General features: G+C 41.1%; 1 protein-coding gene across 2 annotated transcripts in view; it reads right to left on the bottom strand.

Annotated features, from left to right (window-relative positions):
• Positions 1-20,864, bottom strand: part of CNKSR2 (connector enhancer of kinase suppressor of Ras 2) — a 1,783,347-nt gene that overhangs the window by 1,063,044 nt on the left and 699,439 nt on the right. For both annotated transcript variants that reach the window (XM_086934554.1, XM_086934553.1), the window contains one exon: positions 16,738-16,779. In XM_086934554.1, coding sequence (XP_086790680.1) covers positions 16,738-16,779 — 42 coding nt within the window. The remainder of the gene's footprint in view (positions 1-16,737; positions 16,780-20,864) is intronic.

Raw genomic sequence — 20,864 nt, forward strand, 5'->3', positions numbered from 1 at the left:
TTGTACTCTGTTTCTAGGCAACATCGCTATTGTGACCTTCACAGATTTTGTATGAAGTCTATTTATATTTTGGTTTTAATCGTGCATCCTGTTTTACGATCGTGTACATCATTGGTCTCGGTCTCTTACTGGCTCAATTAAACCACACCTTATATTTAAACTGCTTTTAAAATCAATGTGCTAAATAAAGCACTGCACAGAAATACGCGTATAAGTAAGAAGAGATGTAAATGTGACCTGGAAAAAGTCTGCAAAAAAGTCATCTAATTAGATGTAGTCTCACATGAATTACCACATTCTCTGGAGTATCCTTGTGCGCATATCTCAGTGACACCAGCCCACACATACTCTCACCTCCCCCATGCACACATCCGTCAGCATCATCCTACGTATTCAGTAAAGGCGATATCAAATCACGACTGTCTTTCACAAACCCCACACATCGTGTGACTTCCTGCTTGCCACTTTCCAATCGTCCTTGCAGCGTGGAAATGTTTTCTTTATTTTGACTATTGTTTTATTGTCATGTTTTATACTTTCCAGTAATAGCCAGGTGAAATGAAAAGATACATTATTTAGTTTAATACAAATCATGATGCAATAGAATACAAATGCAAACTTAAAAACCATTTGCCACTAGGTCCATCTTATACAAGATTTTTATTAAAAAAAAGTATGCAGGTAACAAAATCGACGCCCTTTCTGTGTACTGGTATATTTATCTTCATCTTTTCGTAAGTATGTCACATTGCTATAAAAATAAACTTTATGAGGCCTATTCTCAAGAGGAAAAACTGACCCCATATCAATAAGGATCATAAAATATAATCTAAGCAGATTTAAAATAAGCCTGACTTTCAAAATTTGAAGAAAAAAAAAATCACGTATGGGATCAGTCTGTTATTGTAATGTACTCTACTGCTGAATGTATTGTTAAATCATAAATGACGACTAGTCTGAAAGTGTTGGAGAATGACACCATATTGACAATAACCGCAATCATTAAACATAGGTGACAGCGTGCAACCTGTGGAATCTTTATTTAGTGATAGCCCTCCTTTGCCCATCATCGCCACCTTCGAATAAGTATAAGCATAGCTTGCATGTTCACCAGAGACATTACGGAGCATGCTTTTGGTATTTTAATGTAATTCTTCAGAAAAAAAGGAACTGGTGTAAAGTATTCAGACGAAGCAAACAATAAATAAGAAAGTCACAAAACATGAAGAAATCTGATTTTAATTGATAAAAATTGGTTATATTTGTACACATTTTTAGACATCAAAACAAACAAAATCCACCAGAGGGTTCTGGAGATATAGATTTGTAAGTTAAGCATAAATCTCAGCTTCTTAGTCTAAAGCACAAACAAACATTGGCAACGTTACATTTCATAAGTTTTAAAGAGTTTGGTTTGACTACTCCAGCCCAGACTAGGCAACCAATTCTGACCGGGAGAAGCATAATGAGTATTTGACCAGTTACCTGGTCACCAAAGCAGCCTCAAGTCCATTTCCACACTTTTCTCAAGGGCTGCCATATCCTTCAATTGAGTGGTCCTGCTGCTGAGGATACAGGAAGCTGAGGGTGCTCTGGGTGCTGTGTAGTCGATGGGGGCCTTACTGGGGTTATATCTCAGTCCACAGTTGCGGTAGAGCGACCTGGGCCACAGGAGTCGGAGTTCCTCAAAGTCCTCTTTGAGCCAGGAGAATTCCTGTTACCGGTGTCCGGTCACAGCAGGCCCAGAGGTTTCCTTTGGTGATGACTTGGGTGCAACCTTTGAGAGCCGAGGAGTGGTCTTCTTGAATGCATGTTATGGTTAGCAGTAACACAATGAAAGTGGCTATTTAGAAGCCAAAATAGGCTACTTTAGCTTTTGTGGCCCTTATTGCTGGAATAGTGAGTCAGTAGACTGACTCTTGGAGTTCTTTCTGGTTGGGCTTCTTGAGTGACTTTTCCATGAGACAGGAACCACAGGCAAAGTCCACTCTTAGCTAGTCCAAGGAGCAGCAGGTGCAGTCCAGCAGTTGGTGCAGCCTCCCTTCCCGGGTCCGGGGGTCAGCAGAGCAGCCCTTCTGTGGTCCCCAGTCCAGATGTGATCTGAGGTTCAGGGTGGCAGGGGTGCCATATTTATGCCCAGAAAGTGCCCTTCCGGATGAAGTGGTCACTAGCCAATGGACTACCAGGTACACATGTACACAATGGCCATCATCTCTTGCCACAGATGTCAAGCGCATTCTGCAGATTTTCAGCACCCAAGATATGGTCATCTGCTTGGTGGCCTGAGGCTTCTGGGCAAACTCCTGTTCCAAAAGCAGAAATCAAAAATCTTGGGGTCTGGCTGGACCCTAAACTTATATTTGAGAGCCAAATCAGGAAGGTAGTAGGGAACTGCTTTGGGACTCTTGAAATCCTAAGAAAACTCCTGGACCCTTTTACCAGTCAATATCAGGAAAACTATTGTTCATACTTTGGTGACGTCCCAGATAGATTACGGCAACATCCTATAACTGTGAATGACTGAAAAAGGTCTAATCATGCATCAAATTATTCAAAATGTGGCAGCACGCTTGCTCCTAAACCTCCATAGAAGAGCATTTATTAAGAAGGCTTTGACGACTCTCCACTGGCTCCCAGTGGAGAAGAGGATCAAAGTCAAAAGTACCTTATCTGGCAGCCAAGAGCCATAAAAGTAATATTTTTTAAAAAGACACATTTCATTGAAAGACATTTCATACATAAAAACTTAGGTCACAAAAAATTATTAAAAATATCTGTACAGAGCAATAAAAGGGAATCCGGCTTTACTGTTTTATCAATCACAAATAGACCTACAAAGAGTATGACATATAAAGTGCAACAGTGCTAGGCATTGGATCAAAGGCAATAAGCATTATCTGATAAAGTGCACATTGTAACAGTTTGAAAAAACGTGTTTGCACTAACTGAGGGGACAAGGTGGCGGCAAATATTTCCTATATCTGATAGCCCCTATTAGAAAGCTTGCTACCCCAAAGCAGACCGTGGGAGAGGATAACATTTGCACATTTGAAGATAGAGCAGTGCCGGCCTGACTTTGACAAATTGCCGGTCTCTAAGTAATGGTAAAATATGTTTTCTGCCCAAAGAATAGGATTGGGCACAGAAAAACATAAAATGAAGAGTATCCTGCTCTGAAAAATTGTCACAGGGGAAGGGTTTTAGTGACCCAGGTTTCGAGTAACCTTGGGGAAATGCCAAAAAGCCAGGGAACCAGGTTCAAACGAAATCTGGTCAGAACAAAACGATGATATGCTTTGTTAACATATGATAAATACGGCTGCATCTGTGGAGCCAAGCTCAATATGGCAAACCTTCTCACAGACCGTTTGGCAAATTCCCTCTCCTCCCTAAACCCCTGCCGCTTGTCCATAAACTGCTGTTTGAAGTCTCTGAAGGCAGTCTTTCGGGGACCTATGGTCATAGTGTGTGATTTCTTAAAATTCGCAGTTAAATCTAATGAATCCATATAAACTATAAAACAATGTAAAAGTTGTTGAAGGCCCATTGCGGTTCTGGCTAGTAAAACCGCATCATCGACATACAAGAGTGCAGGGATCATCTTGGAGCTAGCTCTGGGTTTGTCGTTGCAACAGGATATTAGGGAGGTTCCCAATTTGTTAATATATCGCGTAAACGGCAAAGGGGCAAAAATGCACCCCTACCGGACCCCCCTTTTTACTTTCCAAGAGCCTGTCAGACTGCCATCTGCATTGTACCTTACCTCTGCTGTGGTGTTTTCTTGGGCAGTGTACAAAGAAGAGACCAACTCCATGTCTAACCACAGATCGCGTAACACAAACCACAACTCAGACCTATTAACATAATCAAACGCTGATGATAGGGCCATGAAGGCCAGATTCAGAACTCCTCTCTTGGCGATGTTATACTTTCAAATTACTAAATGCAGGTTAAGGCATTGGTCCAAGGTCCCTTTCCCCTGCCTGAAGCCATGCTGCAGATCGGAAATTATGTTATTTTTATTTTATTTTAAAAGTTTTATATAGCGCTGACAAGATCTTTGCAGATATCTGAGCGCTTTACACAGAAGGGGTACATGAGGGAGCATAGTCAAACAGATAAATCAGAATCATGTACATCAATAATACAGGTAATACAAATAAACAACTGGGTCAAACAGGTAGTACAGATCGGTGCAGAGTCTTTAAAAGAGTCCGAAGTAATAGTTCAGGTGTATTTTGCCATGAGGATAGCTTTTACTTCTTTCTTAAAGAGTGTAGTGGAAGAGATGAGCCTAGTTTCGGGAGGGAGTGAGTTCCAGATCCGGGTGCCATTCCTGAGAAGGAGCGTTTATAGGTTTTTTCCTTCCTGAATCTACGAGGTTTCAGCAAAAGATTGTTTGTGCCTCTAGTGTTTCTAGCGCCGCCAGAGATTGTCAGCTTCTGAGTGAGGTAGCCGGGAGAGTTCAGGTGTACCGCCTTGTGTGTCATGCAGGCGATTTTCAGATGTATTCTGGCTTCAAAAGGCAGCCAGTTCAGGGATTTCAAGTCAGGAGAAATATGAAAGTGCTTTTTTGACCCAGTGATGAGTCTCGCTGCAGCGTTTAGAGAAGCTCTTAGGGGTGCAGTAGTAGTTAGGGGGAGTCCGCAGAGGGCGACGCTGCCATATTCAATTCGAGGGATGACTAGTGCTTGTACTGCGGTTTGGAAGTCTTTGGCTGGGAGGAAAGGTTTAAGTTTCCTCAGGGTATTGATTTGGAAGTTCGCTCCCTTAGTTGCCTTGCTGATGAAGTCAAACTGTTAGGCGATCCAACATTACTTTCCCCAAAATATTAGCCCCTGAATCTAGGAGGGAGAATGGCCTATAGCAGTTGTGGTCTTCCTGGGCGCCCTTTTTAAAAATGGGGATGATAGCCTCCTTTGCCCATGATGAGGGAAAGCCACTGGAGCAGGCTTCATTAAAAACATGAGTTAAACTCTTGGCCCAGACTTTGGTATGGGCCTTATAGAGGTTTGCTGGTACCCCATATGGTCCAGGAGCCTTTCTTCCAGAAATTGAGGTAATAGTTTAATGAATCAAATCTATGCTGAAATGGAGGGGGATACTTGGTGGGCTGGGAACTAGTTATCCCACAGAATCTTCTAGATTTACGTCGCTATCGATGTTACCAAAATGCTGGACCCAGAGCTCAGCAGGTATCGTACAGTCTCTGCTAGAGTTTGGAATGTCAGAAAAAAAGAGCTGTTGACCACCGACCAGAATCTGGTACTGTCAGCCACATCACTGGCTTGGCTGAGTGCCTCCCAAGCCTGCTCCCTTATCTGCTTCTTCCTTTCTTTAACTGCAAGTTTATAGGCCTTCCGACTGCTCTTTGTTAATATTGCATCCCTTGGATTTTGCATAAGAGCTTGCTTTAGTTTCTTATGGGCAGCCAAAGAGGTATTGTCAAACCACCTTTTGGGCATCTAGCTCTAGTTTTAGAGGTTAAATCGGATGCTACCTGCTTAGTGATTTTGTCAAAAGGGTTTATGATGCCTCTATCATGTGGGACAGGATCCATACAGACTTGGAACTCGGGGCACAGGTGGAATACAAATTGTCTAAGAAACTCTCCGGGATAATCCTTTTCCACATCAGTATCCATGCTTGGTGTTTAGTACTGATGTTAGCGTTAGAGATTTGACTCGCTACCCCCCTTTTATGGAGGCCGAGAGGGAGGGATCCACTATTAGAGGATTATGATCACTGATACAGTTCCAAGTAACACTTACATTTTTAACAGCTGGCGCTAATGATGCGGATAACATAATGTGATCAATTATGCTAGAGCTACCACTGCCTGCATAGGTGGGGACCAGGACAGAAGCGTCTGATTGCTGTAGGAATTGCAAATTATGGGCTGGAGGAAACTTTCTAAAAGGATGCCGGTTGTGTGTGCTCAAAATGATTACACAGATCGAAACCATCACCCTCCTCCAACGTGGGAACACAGTTAAGACAACAATGATGGATATTAAAATCCCCATGGATTAATGTGTCATGAAAAGATTGTCTTCCTTCCCCGTAACTTTCTAGAAAGTCCTCTAAAGCTAATGGTTGTTCAGTCTCGTGAGATCTGGTGAAGGAGTTATAAAAATTAACCACTAACAGTGTGGGGAGATTTATACATGACAGTTATGTAATGTTATGTTAGATTGTATTTATAGAGCGCCTATCACTGGAAGGTTTGTAAGTGCTATAACATAAATCAGAGGTCCAGAATCCCTACACGCAACTAACCACAACCCACAACGGAGTGAGCTTATCCAAACGCCTATGTAAACAAAAGGGTTTTAAGTCTCCTCCTGAATGGTAGTAGCCAGATATCCTTACGCATATTGTCAGGTAGTTTATTCCAAATCTAGGGAACAGTGACAGAGAATGCTTGGCCCCCTAGGGTCGTTCTGTTAAAAAGTGGACAGACTAACAGACAAGAATCTGATGACCGGAGAGTGCGACCCGGCACATAAGGCCTCAGGCGATCTTTGTTGTTTTTGGGTGCCTCTCCAAACTGAGATTTATGCGCGATGCACAGCCCATTGAATTTAACCCTTTGCTTGATGGGAAGCCAGTGTAACTGATGCAACAGAGTGGTAGCATGGGCTCTTCTTGGCAACTTATAGATCAACCTTGCCGCATCATTCATGACCACTTGTAGCTTCTCCAGAAGTTTACGCGAAGCCCAATGTAGATTGCGTTGCCATAATCTAAGCTTGACAAGATTCATGCTGTCACGACAGTCTGCCTGGTGGAGAAAGACAACTAGGTCACCAGTTACCGAAGTTGCTGCATTAGGCAAATACAACTCCCTACAACAGCAGATACTTGGCTCTTTAGGGTTAATCCAGTGTCCAGTTTTATGCCTAGGCTCTTCACTGCTGGCACCATAGTTGGAGTTGTGCCCAGCTCTTGAGGCCAAAAGAGACTAGACCAGGGCAAAACCCCTGTGGTCAGAGCCAGTACTTCTGTTTTGTCTGGATTTACCTTTAGGGTATTGGAGGTCATCTAGTTCATAGCGAACAGAGGATATTCTGGACGTTACCCTGAGAGGCAAGAACGTTGTCAATACGCATGATTAACTGGGTGCTGTCAGTGTAATTAAACACCTGACAGTCTGTTTTAGCTAGTGCGTCTATCAAAGGCTGCAGGTAAATATTAAAAAGTAGAGGAGACAGGGCGGAGCCCTGTGGGACCCCCCATTGTAGGCTGCCCTGCCTAGATGTACAATCTCTCACTTAGAGTCTTTGGGACCGATCCTCCAGGAAGGAGGTGATCCATTGGAGGACCATCCAAGTGACTCCCAGCCGCGGGACACGGGCTATCAACTGTACGTGGTTCACCGTGTCAAATAGGATTAAGGCTGAGGGGGTCTTCTTGTCAGCTGCAAGCCACAGGTCATCCAACACTGAGAGCATCACCAACTCAGTGCTGTTGTGCGCCCTGAAGCTGGCTTGCCTAGTGTGTAGCAGCTGGTGTTGTTCTACGAAAGCCAAAAGTACTTGAAGAACATGTTGTTCAAGAACTTTAGCCAGAAAAGGGAGTATGGAAATGGGTCTAAAGTTTTTGAGGATCTTGGTATCCGCCCCTTCCTTCTTCAGTAACGGGATCACCAAGGCTTCTTTCAAATTCTGTGGTACCCTTCCTGTCACCAGAGATAGATTTAATAAAGACAACACCCCAGCCTCAATCACTGGAATAATGGTTTTGAACACCTTAGGCGGGCAAGGGTCCTCAGGTGACCCTGATTTTACTTTAGCTATGAAGTGAGCTAAATCAAGTAGTTCAAGCAAAGAGAACACCGAGAGAGCAGAACCCTGAAAGTCAGGTGGATCCTCCACTACCAGAACGCAGGAGGTAATACAATTATTGCCTATATCAGTAATAATGTCTTCATCCTTAGTTAAAAGAAATCCTGCACTGCTAGCACATGGGGTGATCAACACAATCAATCAATTTGGCTTTGTAGGAAAGCTTAAGAGAAAACATTAAACGAAGACCCCCCCAGCTCTTCCCATGTTTGAAGGGATTGCATGTTTGCAAAATGTAATAAAACCATCCAAATAGAAGCAATTGTTAGGCTCCCATGTTTCTTGAAAAGCAATAACGTGGTGTGTAGCAGAAATTGTTCCCAAAATATGTTGCACTTCTTTGACCAGAGACCATCTATATTCCAGGACAATACTTTAATGAGAGGGTCAACAGGAATAGCTGAGGTAGAAATAGGATTGGAGGGATTATCCAACAAAGGTGGGAGTGCTGGAGCAGATACGCATAGCCTAGTAGAGGAATTCAATGACAACATCTTGCCCTGAGTTTTTTTGTCGCCGACGGTAGTCAATCATTTTCATCGAGGCTCAGGGGCAGGCTAGAGGTAGATAACCATTAGTCAGAGATAATACTGGGTTCACATTTCTGTCTTGAATAGACTTGACCAGCTTGAACGGCAACTGCCATTGGGGATTTGCTAGGGGTCGTTTAAAAGGATAAAAAGACTGTAAGGGGACTGCCATAATTTTGGTCTTGGTGCCATCCTTAAATTGGCAACCTGCCAGTGCTTTGGCCTGCATGGGAAATTGAAATTAACAATTATGCAATACTCTTCAACATTTTTCCATGTCCTATAACCTATCCACCCCACTCTTCTGGCCATAATGATATCAGAGGAAATTTTAGGACCTTGAATCACATTGTTATTACACCAGTGAGTGGTCTTATGAATGAGATCCAAAGAAGTTTTCTTGGCGCCTGGTGTGAGTGTGGGAACCCCAAATAAAACAGCAACTAGAGGTGCTGATTGGAGGGGAGGTCAAGTACACAATGGTTATCGGCTGTGGCCCTATTGGGTTTGGAGAAAGAGGGTTTGGATGGTGGACCCTCATTAAAATGTTCCTGCTCTTCCATGTGGGCCACCTGAGGTACAATGATCAGCTCCCCTGATGTGTGTTTAGTATGATCAGTGTTAGATTTGATGGTTAAAGACACTGCAGCCACTTCTCGGGTACTGCTCTCCTGGTGGTCTTGCGTTGCACCATCAGATGCCAGACAAGGGCCCCCCTCCCCCCGCTGCAATGACATGCCCTGGGGGACAGTTATTATACATGGAGACAAAATAATTACGTTTCAGCTTGATCTCTTCCCGTTTTGAAAATATGGATGGTAACAGGCCTTTGGCCAACTCTCTAGTTTTACAGCGAGATTGTCCAACAACAGTTCCAAATTACAGTCATCTGGAGGTGGGATTGTTTTTGACTGTGGTGATTTTCTCAATGCTCTCTTGCCACCAGTTCTCTTTCTTTTAGTGGAAAAGCAATCAGAGTCTTCACCCAACGTCAGAATGGCTGCAGGGTTGCAAATAGAGGTTTCCACCTCCATCATTTGGCCTTCTGCCGGAGGGGGTCGAGACATAGGGGGGGGGGCATTCTCCTGCTGGGACCCTCATTGCCTTCGTCATGTCTCCATCCCTTACATATGATTTATCAGATTCCATGGAGAGCCTTTTTTCACTTTGGGCTATCTGCTTCGTGATGACGTTTGCTGCTTTACTTAAAAAAGAGGCTATGGTCCCAACTGGCCCAGCTACGTTGGTGCCTAGTGAACCCCCTTGTCCGACGGACAGTTTCCTTTTACCCATCTCTAATCAATCGGGAGATGCTTTGTCTTATATGAGCTGAGCTACAAGATAACAGTCTCTTCAAGGGTCAGATGGGGAACACAGGGGGCACTTCCTGAGTTAGGATAAAAGGGCTTGAAAATGTAAGCCGTGAATAAAACAGTCATAGGTCCCTATACAAAGGAAGCATGCAATGTACCTTATTCTTTGGCTCAAGTACTCACTCCAAGCAAGAGCTGAAGCCTGGGGGTAGTCTGGTCCGGTAACGAGAGCCAACATACCTGGCCCAGCCCAGCCTCTCCCGGCCACTGACTGGAGCAGACAGGCCTGCCCTTGGCCCGGGGATGCTTGCGCACGTCCCACGCTGCGGGAGTCCGCAACCGTTTATGAAGCACCTCCAGGCGCGGTGATGTGGCGTAGTTGGCGGATGTGGCAGCAGGAAAGCTGGGACCTGTAGCCCAGAGCCCCAAACAGGTAACTGACAGAACGGGCTTCCCGCTCTGCTGGAGCCCGTGGCCGCTTATGAAGCGCCTCCAGGCGTGATGATAGGGCGTGGAGGGCGGATGTGGCAGCAGGAAAGCTGGTACCTGTAGTCTGGAGTCCCAAACAGGTAACTGACAGGACGGGCTTCCCGGGCTGAGAGAGCCCGCGGCCGCTTATGAAGAGCCTCCAGGCGCTGTGAAGTGGCATGGACGGCGGATGTGGGAGCAGGAAAGCTGGGAGCTGTAGTCCAGAGTCCCAAACAGGTAATAGACAGAACGGGCTTTTAAGGCTGTGTGCTACTGCTACAGAATTCTGTGGAACAATGGCCTGAGCTATCTCCGTTTGATGATAACTTCCTTTTCACATGCACACAATTTAAGATGTACAGGAGCTCACTTGGTTATGGTGCCACGATTTAAAAAGTCAGGATGCGATCACAATACTTTTCCTATCTTGCATCCAAAAGATGAAACACTTTGCCAGTGTCTTTATGAGCCAAACCTTGTGAAAGTGTTATCTACTAATAAGATCATCTAGTTCCGGTTCTAGGTTCTGAGTATCTTAGCGCATGCAATGCACTGACTCTCTTTTGCTCCTCTCTTGAGTTCTAATACTTAGGGCGGGGTCATCCCGGCTGTGTAACCATGCGCTTTACAAAAGGAAATGGAAATGGTGATATGCTTTGGTCTTGCCCTACGGTATCTGGCTACTGATAGCCTACATACACACTGTGTTGGCTACTATTACCGAGCTCACAACAATCACATCTTGGGAAGCTACAGTGTTGGCCATATTTCCGAGGAGGAAGAGTCATAAGGTAAGGGTACACTTTCTGAATCTGCTCCTTCTTTTGGAAAAGTGTTTACTGATCTTGTATTGGTGGGCACAGAAGGTGCTGAGTTTTGCCCAGTGGTGTAGGGTTCTGCACAGCTGAGGCACTGCTGAGAGTACTGTGCTGCACTGGGAGGAGGCCCATGGAATTCGGAAACGCTTCATTGCAGAAGCATTGAATACTATGTTAATGCAATTCAAAGAACTCCTGGCTGTACAGCCACCGACATCTATTTCATCCTAGGGGCTCCCCTGGTATAATCACTCTTTCACCCCATTGACTCATCTCATTGACCTTATAAAGTTACTCTTTCATCCCATTGTTTCATCTCAACGATCTTCCAGGTGGGTGTTGTTTATGTAGATGGTCGACAAATAGTATGTGGAGACCGGAAAAAGAATGTTCTGAGCACAACTTTTCGTGTAAAACAAATTCCAAATCCACTCAATAGTCCAATTCCTGGTCATCTTTATCCTTGATTTTCAGAATCCTCTTCAAATCACAAATTGCCGTAGCCAACATGTGTTTTGTCAGTCTTGATTCCAAAGAATCTCTGACTTCATCAGGGCTGTCAGTTAATTCTCAAACCAAATTTCAAAATTCTTCATTTTTGTCAAGTATCATAAAGGTCAATGATCAAACCTCTGTCTCAAAATGTCCCATGATACGGACATGAATGATCACCAAAGAGTTATCCAATATCTAGGTCGCAGAGTGTGCTCTCACGACGAGCCAACGGCGTTATACTAGGTTGGTACTGATGAAGTCAGAGATTCTTTGGAATCAAGACTGACGAAACACGTGTTGGCTACGGCAATTTGTGATTTGAAGAGGATTCTGAAAATCAAGAATAAAGATCACCAGGAAGTTGATTTGGAATTTGTTTTACACGAAAAGATGTGCTCAGAACATTCTTTTTCTGATTTTGGACTAACGTGTTAGCTCCTTTTTTGGGGGGTATAAGTGGCTGTCCCCATTCTTGGAGCACACAAATAACTGTCTAGATTTCTAATTAATGGGGATAATTGATTACCTTTTTGCGCACAGGTTACCTTGCCACTTGTCATTTTCTTTTGTAGTATGTGGAGACCATTACTTATCCGGATGGTAGTCACTCTTGATGTACAAGGACATTACTCACTTCCTGACCACTGTTCTTCCTGGTGGATGTTGAGAAGCTCAGTATGTGTTCCAAATTAGTTTGTATTTGTATTTTTTTTTCCCTGTCGGCTTCTTTGCTGGCGAGTAGCGTTTGGTGCACCGCTTTAGCTTTTGGATACAATGAATCTTGAAGCTTGCTCATCTTAACTGATTTCCACAACGTGATTTAGAAGAGATTTATTCTGATTGATTTCCTATGTTTAAGCGACAACAAAGTCTTATGAAATTCGCAGTGGTATTTGATTTATACTAAGAAGGGACAAGCTATTTGCCCTACATACTTTAGGGTGGATGTCGCTCTCTACGCCCTAGGACCTACCCGTCCCTGCTTCCGTATGATGTCCTATTAGAAGGACTTTTGGTGCCCACCTACACACACTTCTGTCCTGATGAAGACCCCATTGTAAGGTGTCTACAAACCTACGTTGTTTCCACGGGGTCGAAACATCGACATTTTCTTTTCTGACAACTAGCCCATGTATCAACAGAGATTTCATACTGTGTTCCATGAATAGGGCATAGTGCTGTAGAAACGTATATACCAATCCATGTAGCTTTGGCTTGTAAATACTGACTGAATTCCAATAGCGAAATGATTTATTGCTTTCACTTCCTTTTCCAATTTCTTATATGAACACGATCCTCACATCAATTCACCCCCTCCCCTTCTTTTCTCTGTCCTTTGGACACCTCTTGTTTAAATTATGATGATTGAAGTTCTCAAAAATATGTCAAATGTTCTTTGATGTGGCAATGTGATTAAATAACATTCCCTCATGCTAGACACTGGGTAGATTCATATGTTTATTTATATGTTTCTTCATTTTTAATCCTAGTTTGTCCTTAGTTACTGGGGCCATCCTATAGCGTACCAATTTTCTCCCAGGTCCCAGTACCATTGGGTTTACCCCTCTTTATGTAAAAATGACAGCAAAGGTAATCAGCCAGACTGGTAAAAAAGCCAACAATACCAATTATGTACATTTCATTCAACAGGACCCAAAGGCAATTGTATAAGAAATGAACATTTTATAAACCTATTTTAAATACAAAATGATCTGTGGTGCTTTAACCTGCTTTGTAATAGTGATGTGCTTGTTAAGCTGTTCCACCTAATCTTGACTTAAATGCAGTGACACCATGAACATAGAAATTAGATTTTTCATGTAGTGTAATGTTTGTATTTCATAAATTTGATGAGTCCAACATTCAGTGACCAGGCTGTTTCCAGAAATCAGCAAATTGACATATTTTGGTACTTAGGAATGTAAAGCATAAGGCTGTACAGTTTCTATCAATGTATTGTGTTTAAAGATAAGTGGTGTAATAAGACAGTGTGTTGCATGCTCACTCCCCCACCATGCTGTGCCTGAGATGTCAAGTAATAGAATGTATCACTTGAAGGCAAAATTGTGAATTCGCTTCAGAGAAATTAATTTACTGACATTTGATGACTCCAAAGCCCATTATTTAAATGACTCATTACTGTGAAACCTTCAGGTAACTTAACAGCTTTAGTGCCAGATATATTCTACTTCAGAAATACATCCATGCAAATAGTACAATGTATAGTAGAATATAAAAAATGAAAAAAATATTAAAAAATATTAAAATGGATAAAGATACTCAAGAAATACAACTGCAACAAACTGAGAAAACATAATCCATATTGGTTGATGTATAAGCCTACAAAGCATACATTCCAGGGTATGTTTGGTGAGTTGCAGAAGTTACAAGAGTTGGTGGCCTTTATATCAATCTCCAACCCATTGGGACACTTTCAAATCCACTCCCTTTAGGTCTTGAACATCTTCTTTAAACATAAATGCACCTTTTTGAAAATTGAAATCACAAATATAATAAATTACTTTTTATCCACTTTCCATGTTTACGTAGGTCCTCATTTAGAGTTTAGCAGACAGGTACTCTGTCACAAATGAGACAGTCAAGTTTGTGACGGGTTACCCATCCACCAAAAACTAAATCCAACCCTTGGTTTACTTTTGCCTAAATTTAGAAAATTACATGAGTCATTTTTTAGATGAAACACTATTATCTGTGTAGCTAATTTAAGAAAATGACCATGATAGAAAAATATAATAAGTAGTATATGAAAAAGAGAGAACATTCCATGATATATAGATAGTATGTCAACAGTTGTCATCAGGAAAGTCTATGAAACATGTTTGTTAGAAAGAGCCATTGTGCTCGATTCACAAACATGTTTGTGAGTAGTTTGGCAAGCATAAACTGTCTTTTCCTGGTGTCTGCATGTTATGTACAGTACACAAGCATATGCAATGTGAACTCAACCATATGTATATCACACAACCATTCGCAGAGATGAAGAGATGTCCCTTCCCAAATTGCAAAGTATGTTGAAAGTTGTGATCTGAGGTTAGTATTAGTATTCTAGCTTCTTTGCAGGAAATATTTGCCAGGTGGGATTTCCATACAATAGATTGCAAAACATTTTTAAGAAGAGCATCCTTTTGGACTCTGATATTCTCCCAGATTTAAGCTCCAATGTGAATAGTTTTCTTTTTCCAATCCTGCTCTGAAACCTATCCATCCACAGACCCTTCTGCAAGTTTAACGCCTCATATTTCTTTATGCATTCTATAAACATAGTAGTCCAAATAATTATGGTAACATGATATCTCACCAATCAAGATTCCTAGAACACTAGACTACTATACTTTGCCTAATTTAACTCACAGGAGAAGTGATTCAGTTGACATTTTTTCAGAGAGGCAACATGGTCCCCATCTTCCTCTGCAATACTTTATTGATAGTGCTATGTGCGCCACCTTTCATTTTCCAAAGGACATATCCTTGAAATCTGCTCCTTTACAGCCCACCTCATATCTCCCTCGTTATTCTGGTCAAAGCACAACAGCCAATGGTTTTGTTCTGTATTGCAAACATCACACAGAGTATTTTGCCAAGTGCTGTTTGAAAGAAACAAGCCATCAGTAACACACTCAATTCCTCTTTAGACTGATTTATCTAGGCAAGCTTAGCCACATACTTTACTTTAAGATAGAAAGAACTTTTGACTCAATCAAATGAACCTTATTCAATAAGAAATGTACCATTAGGTAGCTACTTCTGCAATGTTATGTATAGAAACCTTGATACAGAGTACATAAAATAAAAAATGAATCATATTATTTAAAAGCTTTTGATCACTCGAAATGATGAAGACCAAGGGCAGGAAAATTCTTTACTGTGAGAACAAACTCATTTTACTCTGTCAAACAACAGATTCTTGCTTATTTGTTCATTACTGAAAGGTTTTCAGAAGCACAACAAAAATATAAAGTAATTGGAGAATAGATAACCAAAAGACTAATATGCAGGTTACCTTATACAGTTATTAGCCATTGTGTTCTTTACAGATCAGCTCTAGTTACATAATGTATCAAAGTAAACATGAAATAAGTTCCCCAACTGTGAATCTTCTAGACAACTCACATTGTATTGTTTGGGGCACCCTGAACAAAGAGAATGTACCAGTGCAAAATTGATTCTTCATTTATGCATTCAGCCTCATGCAGTGCCAAACCCAACATATGTTCATATCATAGGGTCATTGCATCATAGATGAAATTCAACCTACAAAAGTATCAACTGTACAAAACTATTACCTCTACTTCATCAGAGTAAGTAGATGTGGTTTTAACATTAGTAATTATGTACTTTCACTTGTATACTATCTTGGTGGCACATTCTTAGTTGATTGGGTATGTAACATTTCTTTAGGTCAGTATTTCTGACAAGGATAAAGTGACATACAACTCTTCATATGAAGATGATAGAGACATTAAAACTTTTGAGAGACTTTTTTTGTCGATGATATCAAAGATAAGCCTGAGGTCGCAAAATACACCAGCTGGTGTAAGTTAACTGATTGTTTTGCAGGAATCAACTCCTCAGTTATGTACATTTTTACATGAAATAGCATATAAAGGTATCTGTATGCGTCGGATTTAAAGGCAAAGAATTGGACCTGCTTTGTACAACCACTGGTGAAAGCAAAAAGCAACTGTATTGCAGTTCTCAAATAAATATCATTGCAAAAAATCCAACTGAGGAGACAATGAATTTTTGTCTCCTAAACGAGTAGATAATCTGCAGGGGTGCAATGGTTCAACATGTTTTATTACTGCAAACCTACAACATTTATATTATAGACGTCTGAAAGTACAACTCATCATTATATGTATCTAAAAAAAGTCTTCACGAATCTTATGAAAATGTAATTGATTAATAGATGTACTATCTTATAATGAGAATTGATACCTGTGCAATCTCTTCATTTGGATCAAAAAGTACTAGATAACTGTCAGTATTAACCAACATGTCAGATTGTTATAAATGTGTTGTTTGTCCAAGCAATGCGTAAATGCTTGTAATGAAACATAGGTATGACCTCAAATATCAGCCCTATCACAACATTTGGACTGTTTTTACATGGGTAGCAGTGCACATTATCATAACAATTCATTCTTAGGCAGTAAAATAGTTTCTTTAAATGTTTAGTCAACCGTATCTCCCAAAAACCATAAGTAAAAGAATAATAATGAAGGATTAAAAAAGAAGTACTTACAACATGGAGAATAGCGTTCTCTGTTTCATACACCGTACATTCCTGAAAACAAAAGTATAGATAAAGTCAAGGGCAAGAAAATATTACCTGACTACGGAACAGTTCAGTAAATTGTGTAAATGATAAAGAGCCAGATGTATAGAGGGTTCTAGCGTTCGTAAACCCTAGGAATCTGTAAATCAGAGGCTTTGCGAACACTAAAATCCTCTTTCAAATGTACTTGGACCATTTACGACTGTGAAATAAGCATGGGCGAATTTTGCGGATCTCGCGTTCGCGAATTCCCGCGAATTTGCGGATTATTTTTTTTTGTGTTCGCCCGTGTTTCTGCCAGTTCGCGAGGGTTTTGTACACTTTCGCAAATTGCGAACTTACCTGTCGGGTCGCAAGTTTCGCGAACTTGTTGTTTCTACGTGTCCAGCCTGTTTGGGACACTCTTCTTCATCACTGCCACTCTCTGTCACCACTGCCACTCTCTGACTACTCATGCCACCCTCTGGCCCACCCATGCCACCCCCTGTTTCATCACCACACCCTCTGGTTGTCCAGTGTACATTATTTTCGGCAAAGCAAAGCACACCTTCCCTGCCTCAAGTGACCTGAATTAATTTGGGGCTGATTAATGTGTCACAGAATATTTTTTTAGCTGGCACCTGCTTCCTTAGTGCGCCCTGATTAGTGATCTTTTGCACTTGCTAAGTGCTTTCATTGTTGCAAAATTAGTTACAACACCTGCCCTGCCCCAACTGACAATAATGAATTAGGGGCTGATTAATGGATTTTAACTTCCAGCCTGGCTCCTGCTTGTCTCCCTTAGCTGTAATTCAGGACCTTTGTGGCATATGTGTAACTATTCTGAGGTTCAGAGCAGGGTCACATAATAGTTTCAACTGGCAACTGAACTCTGGAGGGGCCCCTCAGGAAGCACTACAGGAAATGGCTACTAATGATGAGCCTGAACTTTTGAACCTGGTAAGTAGTTACTTTCAGTTTTGCTAAGATCGTATTTCTGCAATTTTGCACTTATTCGCGGGGCGCGAACTCACGCGAACTCACGCGAACAGTGCGAGCAGTGCGAGCAAAATCCGCTGCTCGCGGATTTGCGGATTTTGCGGGAGATTCGCAAATCTCGCGGATTGCGGATTTACCGAAAATCCGCAAAATCCGCGAGCGGAACGGATTTTCCGCCCATGCCTACTGTGAAAACCTTTTCCTAATCTTTCAATAGGTTTTGGAAAACATACCAAATCAGCATTTGTAAAGGGCATCTTTAGGGAATCCTTTCCAAATGTCAGTTCCTTATGATATGTATTAATGTCTGTCAACCAAATTCTGCTTGAAAAAAAATACCAAAAGCAACCAATTTTACCACATACATTGCACGTACACACCTAACCCGTGGTGTTCACCAATAGATATGGTTCAGAGATTGTAGGTAGACAGACAACTAGATTCAGACGACAGCAGATTATAAAGAACACATAGCATGCTAGTGGTGTTGGTAATGGTGCCAAACGTTTGGAAAGAATAGTCCATGCTGCTTATGGCCACATATGACATGCTACTATAATGCAACTGCTTCCAGTTGTAAGCTGGGACCAATTCTCATGTCTGTGCTGTCAGTGATTGTGAGACCAGACAAAGCAAAAAATAACAACTTTCACTAAGGTTACTAAGATTTTATTTAGAAAGTACTCTTTCATTTTAGTTTGTCTTCCACAAGATGGAAGCAGTCTCCAAAGATTCTCACAGGGGCAGTGCCCAACCACACAAACACTGCTTAATATTTTTCATGGTACGTGAATCACATGCAAATCGCTAACTGCTAAAGTCAATGAACATGTCAAAAGTACTCATACACACTCAAACATGCAGCCAAACACACACGCATGCACACACACATATACACACACACACACGCACACACACACAAGAAAACACACTCTAATACACACACATGCACTCACAGGCACACATAGGCACATATACACATTAAAGGTCACTTGTTAGGTTTTATTTTCACCTCAGGACATGACTCAACTGATTGTGCCCATATCTCACATCAGATGGCTTTGTAATTTCATTTTAAATCCTCAATTAATCCTTACCAAATACCCAAAAGTAGACAAACTGCCTTCTTTAGTTCTTGATGTAAATTAAAACTAGATGCCTTTTTAGATATCTCCATCTACTAAATTGCTCCTTCAGTCATTTAAACAATGTAGCGATACTTTACAGGCACCCAGATAATAATCCACTTCATCATTTTCAGATGGAAATACAAAATCCATGTCCCATGATTCCAAAAATCAATTTAAAAAAATGGAGGTGGTGATTCGAAATAAAAATAGGTAGATGCCTCAAATGCCAATAGATAAATCAGCCTTCTAGGATGATGGGGTTTCTTTTCCAATACAATTGTCTTGATAAGAACAACGTTGGCAACATTACTTCTACCCCTAATTAGCCCACAAAAAATGACTGTGCACTACATGTGAGGTATATGTCCATAAAAGTTTCCATGGCACCAAAAACCAAACAAATTCAAAGTTTACATCTCTCCTGCAATTCTGTTCAATGTAAAAGAAGAGTTGTTAATTTCTAATGTCACTCTCCTAATGAATGGTAAAAAGAGGGGTTTTCCCTTGGCAGACACAGTTATAATTTCATGCATATGCACATATGTTTATATAAAGACACCAGGTCCCATGCACTACAGTACATCCACACACAAATTGTAAAGTTTAAAACATTTATTCTTTTTAAAAAAGTTATTTAGTAAAAAAAATTGAATTCACTTTTTAAAAATTCATAAGCACAGAACGTAGTCACACTATAACATATTACAATTCATAAACATAATTTTATACATTACGTTTATGAATATACATATTTGCATATACATGAAATTATAACTGTGTCTGCCAAGGGAAAATCCCTCTTTTTACTGTTTAAAGTACCCCACTCCCCTGGTGCTCAGAAGGGGTATCTCTCTAATTTTTAAGCACTCTCCTAATGAACACATTTTTTACAGATCAAATTCAGCAGAGAAATGGCACATTTAACTTTTGCAGTAGGAGCTTTCACTCAACCTGTACCATGCAATGTCCCGCCCAACCATAACTTCTGGCATCACCAGGATTAGAGAAAGACAAACCAAGAAAGAAAGAGAAGGCTAAAATAAAAGTAACCCTTCTTTGGATGCCTATCAAACTGGATTTTGGTCACAAAATAGAAGCCAATTAGCAATTTTTGACCTAATGAAATGCATCCTAGAAGATCTAGACAATGGCCAGCTGACCTTTCCCATACGGCTCATTCTGTTTGAGGGATTTTACATGAAAACAGCCTAAAAACTGGCTAAAGCATGCACCTCTAAATGTAGACTGACAAAATCTCAATTCAATATAGCCCAATAAATATTTCAACCAATATTTTATGCCTCAATCCCACCAATCTCAATTTCCACGTTTTAGGAATTGATTTATGTATTCTTCTTATTCCAGTCTAGAACCTTTGTGACACATTGCTGCTAGTCGAACTGGTTGTAGGTTGGATTTTAGGTTGGAAGTATTAGTGGAAGGTTATATTATGAAATAATTTGTTTTCATATGTGACTGTTTTCACATGCAATCATTGTTTGTCTTTAACACAGATTACCAAAACAGCATTTAAATAACTCATAACTACTTTTTAAGACAGGTTCAGAATCTCTGATTCTGCCTCCTTGTGGCTCAACTCATCTCTATAAAACGTTTGCAAACATTTACAAAAGACTCTATAACCTTATAAGAACATTGGAATGTTGCGCGCTTCTTTGGAGACAATGTTATGTCTCAGTGCTAATTATGGCTAATCTGCTCCAATATGCCAGCGTTTGTCCTTCTGTTTCTCCTTTTTTAGTTTAGAACAATCTACCCATAACTATTCTGCCTCGGGCTATAAGAGGGAGAGAGTGGGCTCTAAAGCTATAGTCTCTGACTGTCCTACAAAGTATGCTAGTGTTTCTTACTTGCCATTCTCTACTTTGATTACCCCCCCTTTTTGGCATAGATGCACAGCTGTCCCTCTTTCCAGGCTGGTTCTGTGTAGCTGCCAATATCTTTTAGTTTTTACTATTGCTTGCG

The sequence above is a fragment of the Lissotriton vulgaris genome, chromosome 8, assembly GCF_964263255.1.
Source record: "Lissotriton vulgaris chromosome 8, aLisVul1.2, whole genome shotgun sequence".
Classification (NCBI taxonomy): Eukaryota; Metazoa; Chordata; class Amphibia; order Caudata; family Salamandridae; genus Lissotriton; species Lissotriton vulgaris.